The 9122-nt window shown below is 37.9% G+C and overlaps 1 protein-coding gene across 2 annotated transcripts; it reads right to left on the reverse strand.

Moving 5' to 3' along the window:
• Nucleotides 1-1075: 1075 nt before the first annotated feature.
• On the reverse strand, nt 1076-6229 carry LOC108987771 (cellulose synthase-like protein D1). Of its 2 annotated transcripts, XM_035692397.1 has the most exons (7): nt 5550-6229; nt 4439-4868; nt 3779-4159; nt 3052-3427; nt 2851-2956; nt 2542-2799; nt 1076-2123 (listed from the first exon to the last, which is right to left on the reverse strand). In XM_035692397.1, the coding sequence occupies exons 1-7, from the start codon at nt 6128-6130 to the stop codon at nt 1166-1168; spliced, it is 3090 nt and encodes a 1029-aa protein (XP_035548290.1). In that variant the 5' UTR covers nt 6131-6229; the 3' UTR covers nt 1076-1165. The 2 variants fall into 2 exon arrangements, with proteins under 2 accessions (XP_035548290.1, XP_018816325.2); XM_018960780.2 differs by having other exon boundaries at nt 2542-2956.
• Between the last annotated feature and the right edge of the window lie 2893 nt (nt 6230-9122).

Here is a 9122-nt window from a genome sequence, read left to right on the forward strand (position 1 = left end):
TGATCGTGTTATTGGTAAAAGCTGAAAAGTTGGGCTGCTCGAATCCGCCAATCCAATGAGCATACTCGTTACATCTGTCCAAGAAGTGCATGGTTAGAAGCAGATTTAATTTAGGATTTTTCATTACTGAGCTTAGGCGGGTGTTACTTCCTGGATGGACTCTGTTTGTGTGGATGGAAAGTGAGAGAAAATAGAAGGAAAATTGGTCGAATTCGAGGATGACCTTTCCGTCAAAGAAAATAGAGATTAGAATTCTATGCATTAAACTTCTGGTTGATTGTCCTCTGCAATCTGCATGCATCAACTAAGCATTTTTATGCATGTAAACGTGTCATGGGTCTAAATTGTACATAGGCCTTACAACCATTTCTAAATGTGGGCCTTACAAATCCACTCACAAAACCCATACAAGACGAGGCCCATTCATATAAGGTTATTTTCGTTTTTGTCACGCGTGCTCGTCCTTCGGCGCACCCTTTAGTCCATCTGTGACTTTCAGTTCCCGTCTCTTACATTTTGAGGTTGAACATTTGCATGTTGCATCTCTCTTGTTTGCTCTATGTTATGCCCAATGGTTTTAACATATCCTGTCAATAGTCTTATATATAATAATAAATACTTCCCGAGAAACTAGCGTATCAAATTCGATCTGTTCACCCAACAGCTAAATTAGCCAAAAAGAGAATGTCATTCTATTGTTCCCATTCCTTATGCTTGGCAAGCACTTATTTTGGAGTAATGTTACTTATTATCATTTTCTCATCATCTGACATTAGATGATTAGAGACTATTTATTATGTTTTATTTTATGTGAACTTATAATTTAATGTCACATCATAGGATGATGAGAAAAAGGATGATGAGTGAATTTTTCCTTATTTTGTCACTTTTATACAACTGAACCTTGCCAAACCGTTGACATGTCAGCCACTTGCTCATACCCAAAAGTTAGAAGAGCTTAGAGAATTAAAAAAACCAACTTGAATATTAGGATCATGCATGTAAGATCTAGAAAAAAATCATTTTTAAATCTACTGATGATACTAAAATACAAAGTCTGCCCATATTCTGAAAAAACAAACTGATGAAAAAAAAAAAAAAAAACGGAGAGAATCTAAGGTATTTTCATGGGTTAATTTGTAGTCATTTTTATCCCGGGAGGTTATTATATATTAACACTTCCACCAGAGGAATTGCGACTATCATCTGGGGGACTAATGGCAATCCAAAGCAAGGAGACTGTAATTGAAACCAGCCCCGACCACACGTATACAATCGTGGGCACTCTTCCTCTTCTCCCCATCAACCCCTTGGCAAAAGGGTACATGTGAGCCAACACCCAGAAGCTGAAGAATACTCCTCCCAGGAGCTTACTCCATTGTGGTATCACACTGTACAAGGTCTTGGAGAACCCAATAACAACAGCAACAATGTTGATCACTATGATTGTTAGTGGCATTATGAAGAGACTTGTCCACTTGACGATATAGAGATCTGCATATATGTCATCTTCATCTTCGCCAGCGGACTTGGAGGTTAACTTGAAAGAGATTTCGATACCAGCTATTACTTTTAGGAGGCCTTGGAGCACGGCAGCAAGGTGAGCACTCGTGCCACCGATGACCCAAAATTGTTCATTTCGCCACCATTCCTCGAGCCCAACACCTGACCACTTGACTTCCAGGAGGGAGATGAGAGTGAGACAAAGAGTAATGACAAGGAGATAGGAGAGGAAAGCAATATTTAGACTTTGAACGATGAAGTGTCCAGAGAAGAGAGACAGTGCAGGGAGGAAGCAGTATATAACTAAGAAGATGGAGGTGAAAGGGTAGATGCCAACGTTGAGGTATGCAATGCGCTGTAGGAACTTGAGGCGCTTGGTTCCAAAAAGTGGATTGTTTCGAGAGAAGAATATTTCCACCGAACCAGTGGCCCATCGGAGGACCTGGTGTAGCCGATCAGTAAGGTTGATTGGTGCCGTGCCTCGAAAGGCATCGCGCTTCGTGATGCAGTACACAGACCGCCACCCACGGTTGTGCATCCTGTAACCAGTCAACACATCCTCCGTCACTGATCCATAAATCCAACCTATTCTGTCTCCCCATTCGGTCTTGTCCTCGTACCTGCACTTCACACCAAAGCTCAATAGTTATTAACCATTTAATCATTGCTGAGTCTTCTACATGAACTATCTCAAACTTTTAATTTTGGTGAGCTTGGTTCTTGATAATGTAAAAAATTAACCTTCTTAGTCCATTCTATCTTGTTTATATCTCATGATCCTAGTGCGTTTTTAGATATTCATGTGTTTGCATAAAATGAGAATGGAATTATATGTTTTAGGAACAAAACTTGCTTAGCTTTCCAACGTCACATGTTGGTTTACAAAGGTGCCAGAATCTTAAATTAGCCTATTTGGAACTTGCTTTCATGTGCCTCTTTAATTAAGATTTGGGAACATCAGACTCATAGCTACATGAAGCATGCTTACAAAAGCAAAAATATTAATTCAAGAAGATTTTGAAATGAGAGAACAATTACCAGCAGGAGATGACGGCAACTGCCTCAGCAACAGTGGGTGCATCAAGTGGTGGACGAGCCAGGAGCAACGCCCCTGGAGGACGACCATTCTTCACAGAAATGTGATCGGCAAGTGGTCGACCTTGGTATTCGGAAATGGCTATGGACTCCGTGAACATAGTTGAGTTTCCAAATTTCTTTGGCAGGTTCAAGTCAGGGTGTGATGTCAGGGGCTGCATCTCTGAGTCATCCAAGTCCTCTGATTGAGATTGTGAATGCCTGCCAACATTTGGAGCTTGGGATTTTACTTGCCCAAAGACGCCTGAGTACTCGTTTGCCCTTGGTGGGTGGAACCCATATAGTGCATGTCTTCGGAACATACAACCAGTTCCCACATACACTGGGCCCTGTAGACCATCTAAAGCTCGCATATTTCCTATATATATATTGGGTGATATTGGAAAATATAAATTAAAAAGTATGAAATTAGAATTTGGAAGCAATTTTTATTTTTTATTTTTGTAAAATTACCATCAAAGAAGACAGTGTTATGGTTCGCATATCGGTCAGACGGATCAATTCCTTCAAATCTTTGTGGAAACTGTATGTAGCATATCCTGTCACCACCACGGTCCATCATAAAGCACATTCCTTCCTTTATAGCTTGAGAATTATAGATGTAATGGTCACAATCCAGATTGAGTATGAATGCCCCGTTGGACAATATTGCAGAAGCTCGAACCACGGCATTCATGGCTCCAGCCTTCTTGTTGTGGTCATACCCTGGCCTCTTCTCTCTCGAGACATACGCAAACATTGGCAGCCGAATGTCAACCCCGGTGAAGTCCAATCTTTTCTCGTCCGGATGACCCATCACTGGTTCATTTTCCGGTACCTTACTCATCACCTACATTGCCACAAATTATATATGTATGTATAGATCACACACACACTAGAGATCATAGTCAAGACTAGTCAATAGTCATTAGCACTTTAGTCATTCAAATTTCAAGATTTGAAAATTGAAAATGCTTTGAAGTTTTTTTAAAATGGAATGGGAGTGGCAATAGTGAGGGAATAATGCAATTAATAGTTCTACAGACAATTGAAACAATTTAATAGTTGTGTTATTCCATAGCATATATACTCAACATTTGTTCATATTGAGAAAATTATAGATTTGAGTGTTAATTTCCTTTTTCTTTTGGAAGACAAAAGAAAGTTCAAGAAGCAATTCGATAGTGATCATCATCATCACCTGCAAAATTCCGGCATGGTCTCCCTTAGCATGGTCGGCCATAGGGTTGAGCCATGTTCCGGGCCAGTGAGTCCCGTCGGCCATCCATGTGGCCTTGTTGACACTAATTGGGTCTGGTGGCAACACTCCACCATTCTTCTCTCTGGCAAGTTTCTTCTCCTTCATTTCCTCCTTGGAGTTATACATTTCGCTCCTTTTACGTATAGCTTCAGGGAGACCATTGATCCTGACCTTAAATTCATCGTACTCTCTCTTGATCCAACGGCGGTCCTTGACAAAATCTGGGCGTTTCTTATTCTTTGTGGGGTCAGTTTTACTACTGAAGTAACTTTCTGGATTCCTTGGCTCGATGTTGTGTTTGCGGCAAAAGGGCACCCAAACCTGTATGCAATAAACAAAAGCTAGTAGCATATTCATTCATACTGTGTGCATGGTTTTATGAAAGAAGGTGTTTATAGTGAGCAAAATAAAGATATGTACATGCACCATAACATCACTTTCTAGGAAAATAGGGCGTAGGAAGAATTCTAAGAGTTTTATATATCACAAAGGAGATTTTGATCATGGCCTTGAAATTGAGACTGTTCTCTCTCATACTTATTTATATCGTTTACTTTCATTGTACGAAAAACTATTTATGGATCAAGATGGTAACAAAACCTCGGCAAAGTTAACGGCCTCGGCCATGGCCTCAAAGGATAGAATGGCACCACCATCATCCGAAATGTAGCATGAGAGCTTCTCGGTAGGGTAATCAGCAGCAAGGATGGACAAAATTGTATTGGCTGTGAAAAGAGGAGGTTCCTTTTCAGGGTCAGCTGTGGAGACGAAAACATCAACCCCAGGGAGGTCAGACCGCCCATTAGGGTTGGACGGGGAGCGCTGTTCGAACTTGTCACGGAGGGCAGCAAGGTCAGTAGCTCTGTTGATGGGGTTCAGCTTGGGGAGAACATCCAGAAGCCATGAGAAGGCAAACCAAACCTCGCAAACAATGGACATGCCCCATAGCCACATTGCATCTTGGTTGGGGTTCTGTATACGCCATGCGAGGAAGAAGGATAGAACTATCATCCGGATCACCACAAGTAGCCTGTTCAGATAGAAAGATCAACTTCTAATGTATTGTTTTGCTTGGTGTCATGTTATATAATCTTAAAGATGATCAGAAGCCAAAAATATCCAAACGACACAAACTTTGAGCTCATGATTTCTTAAAGAATGCAAATGTAATTTGGGTTTAGATTTCCTCGGTTGAACTCCCAAGTACCATCCATCAATAATATTTCTGTTCTAGAACTAATCGCTAATTAGAGCTAAGCACGAAGTCAGGAGAACTAACAGAAAGCTAGCTAATACTAGAGAATGAATAGTGGTCTGGTGGGTAAGAAAAGTCCACTTCGAGCAAAGCATCATGTGAGAAATGTTAATCATGTTATGAGAGTTCTGCGCGCAGTTAGGTTTTATTTGAATCAACCTCATGCCTACTCTCGACCAACTAATTATTTATATAATTCAGTTTGAACTCAAGTTTGGTCCAAAGTCTAACAACAACTGATCTCTATGTATTGAATGCACATGAAGTAACAACCGATCAAAACCCAGCCACTTCCGATGTAAGTGTATAATGTATGATATAAATACATAATATTAATACTAGAAAGTATCATGTTTTGACTAAAATGTCGTGGACATAATAATAATATTCATCTCAAAAGATATTAAGAGAACAAAAAATTAAAGAATGTCAATATACATTTAGGGGGTGGTGCACCTGTAGGGGCTGATAATAGCAGCCGGAATCTTGAGCTTTCTAGTGAGTGGTTTCCATGGCTTGTCCATAAAATCCGACATGCTCATCCCTCCTTCCGATCCATAATTATCCTCTTGTTCTGACCAAAAAGCATTACCAATGCCGTACTTTCCCTTTGTCTCAAACAACCACCGGTTGTGATCAAAGTCCCCAGTTTGGCTTCTCAACAGCATTGATTTGTCGTTGGAAGATTTCATCACTGACATCCTCCTGTCCATCTTTGCTGCCTCGGCATTAGCGTCCCCGCTATTGCCTCCATACCCACCTTCCTCATGATCCCCAACGCGCCTCCGTTGGGGAGCATTTGGCTTGGAACTAGAGGCTGCACCAGGCTGGTTGTCTGGTGTAGGCGGCAGCATTACCGTGTAATTCATGTAGTCATTTTGGCTTAAAAACTCGCCCGACATGTCCAAGCTATCATGATCGTCTTGGGACAAGTTCACAATTCGGCCACTTGACGTGCGTCGCGCAAATTTCACTGCCTGTTGAGGCGGCCGCCCAGACGACGACGACGATTTCTTTGATAAGTATGAAGGTTCCATCTTCTTCTCTAGAAATACCTAAAAACTTCAGAAAAAAATAAATTCTAACTCTTCATTTCTTTCAATTGATTTGTTCAACTACGAAGATTAAACGTTTTCACCTGCACCCGAAGGTGAAAAACATGCACAACAATGGAACATCATGGAAAATAGTTGATGAATTGTGTGTTCAATGGCTGGTTGAAAGGCGCCATGCATGTTAGTTAGAGAAGTTTAATGGTCTGTAAGTTGCGTCTATTTTTAGTTTTAATGCACTGGATGTCACTCCCTCATTTCAAGCACGGCCTCTCTCTCTCTCTCTCTCTCTCTCTCTTCACGTTAGGTTCTTGGTGCACGGTTTATTTGGTACCAACTACCAAGTGATCATCAAATATTGCCATTTCAGTATTTCAGTAGTCTAGATTTGTATATATAGTATATCGTGTGTGAATTCTTCTACCGTAATATATTTAGAAACACATGTAATCTACCTTTTGCATGCATGCATACACCATTCTGAACATGACGTAATAAGTCCATTGAAGTGGGCTAGCTACGTACGTACTACAAAAAGGCTTCCTTTAAAAAAAATAAAATAATTGCGGCTCAAATATAAAGTGTACTTATTACCAGTAATATTAATAGATAAAAATTTAAGACGTACGTAGGTGCAAATCTCTTTATAAATTGCAAAACCCACAAAAAAAATAAAATAAAAATGAACTAAAGAAATTTTCACTTTTTCTCGTGAGTCCCATCTTAATTAATTTCGACTGCAAGTGTACACAAATAATTTTTCATATATATATATATATATATATATATATATATATATATATATATATTCTATGCATAAAAATGAATCATGCGAATGGGCTTCATTTATCTAAAAGTTAATCCATATTATTTAATAATCCTTGACTAGCTAGCTGCATCTAATATCTAAAAGTTAATCTTGATTTCGCTCACTACTTCAACAACGAATACGTCAACGGTACTGGATCAGCCTATGTGCCGCCGTCCGAGCTTGAGAGTCTCATGCATGAATGCAGGTGATCTCTGTCTAGAGTTCTCCATTTCCAATACCCATATTTATTAAGATTTCACCCACAAATTTACTCGGGATACGCGTGATCATACCCATATTTAAGGGTGTGTCTGGTTTAGGACAAATTTTGAAATCAAACTAGTATAGACCGATTTTAAAAATTTAAGCTGAATTGATACAGATTAATTTATCACTAAAATTAAAATTTTCATTTTTTTTAATTTTGACCCGATTTTCTAATTTATCATTTACACGTATGACACTATATAAGTTTAATATTATAATTTTTTCAATGCTAAAATTAATTGTAAGGATTTAGTATTTATTATTAACAATTATTAATTTATTAATATTGTTTAATTATATATACCAGCATAGTATAAGTAGCATTTAACTTAATAGTGAGATTAATAAACTTTAAGAATAAGATTAAAACAGTATAATCAATGTTTAATTATACCAGTATACGTAGTCACTACAACAAATTGTGTTTTTTGAGACAACAAATTGTGTCTCAAAAAACACAATTTTCGTCCCAAATTAGATTTGGAGATGAAAAAATTTAGTCTCAAATTTGTATCGGAAAGACAGTCTCAAAAATTTTTTGGAGATGAAAATCAAATTTCGTCTAAAAAAATCATTTTTAGAGACAAAATTGGGCGGATCTAGTCGAAACCGTTCGAACGGATAATATTTTTTGAGATGACCCGATTTCGTCTCAATATATTGTTCGAATGGAATATTTATCCGTCTGAACGGAGCCGTCCATTCGAACAATATGAAATATTCATTCGAACTAATGTCCATATTTGATTCTGTTCGAACGAATTGGGTGTTCGAACAGTTTTTATGCGTGCGAACTAATAAATTTTTCAAACGACTTGTGTTCGAACAAAACTTATGTTTGTTCGAACAAAAATTTTAATTTCGGAAATTATATCCTTTCGAACGGGTTTTTGCACATAAATGTTGTTCGAATAAATAATTTATTGTTCGAATGTTCGTATATATCGTTTGTCGTTAAATGGGTTATTTTTGTTCGAATGAGTTTGTTTTGGTTCAAATGTGTTAATGGTAATTTACCGTTTGAACTGTATTAATCATACAGATTACAATTTAATTAAAAATACCATACTAATATTACACATTGTAATTCAAACATCAATTGTTCAAAGTAGTGCAGACTTCATAATATAAATGCAATTAAAGAAAAGATAAATTTGAAGACTATGGTGGTGGCACAGAGTTTTGGGACATCATTGACTGGAATTGTTCAAACATTTTTTGGTTATTCAACTGCATTCTCTCTTCTAATCTCGCCTCCAAATCCTCTGCTTGATCTAATCAAGTCAGCAGCTCTTTTTTCTCGGACCTCAATCGTTCTATCTCAAGTGTTGCTTCCTCCAATTCTTTAGTCTTGTCGTCATTTGATTTGGCTTGAGAATAGGCTGATGATGATGATGAGGATGGTTTTACGCAATGTCCTAGACCCCTCAAATATCCAGAACGTGATCTAAGAACTTGAGAAAGGATCTGAGCATCGTTGACAGATGATGCATCAGATGGATCCGCAGCAGTTTCCTTAAGAGATATCATCTTGTCCTACAAAAACAAAAACATCAAATTTAGTATAAGTAACAAAAATATTATGTGACAATGAAATTAAAAAAACTTAAACTTACATAATTTGCCTCTGCTTCAGGACTGACCCAAACACCATCACGATTTTTATGTGTTTTAGGATACAATTGGGTCAAATCATAGTCAGCGGGACTTTCTTCTTTCTGTAAAAGGAAAATTTATATTAGAATTTAAATCAAAAAATGTGTTTATATGTTAATATTTAACAGGCACTAAAATAACTTATCATTTTGTTAGACAAACGATGAAAAGATCGAGAACCTGGATGATGCTTTATCTTTAAATTTGATCTATTTGCTTTGTTCACAGTACTCTGTTGCTAAA

This window comes from Juglans regia, chromosome 7 (genome assembly GCF_001411555.2).
Source record: "Juglans regia cultivar Chandler chromosome 7, Walnut 2.0, whole genome shotgun sequence".
Taxonomy (NCBI): Eukaryota; Viridiplantae; Streptophyta; class Magnoliopsida; order Fagales; family Juglandaceae; genus Juglans; species Juglans regia.

Coding starts and splice junctions, on each gene's coding strand:
- LOC108987771 (XM_018960780.2), bottom strand. CDS start 6,130: ATGGAACCTTCATACTTATCAAAGAAATCGTCGTCGTCGTCTGGGCGG. Junction 4,160..4,438: donor AGGCCGTTAACTTTGCCGAG/GTTTTGTTACCA, acceptor TATTGCATACAG/GTTTGGGTGCCCTTTTGCCG. Junction 2,957..3,051: donor TAACACTGTCTTCTTTGATG/GTAATTTTACAA, acceptor ATATATATATAG/GAAATATGCGAGCTTTAGAT.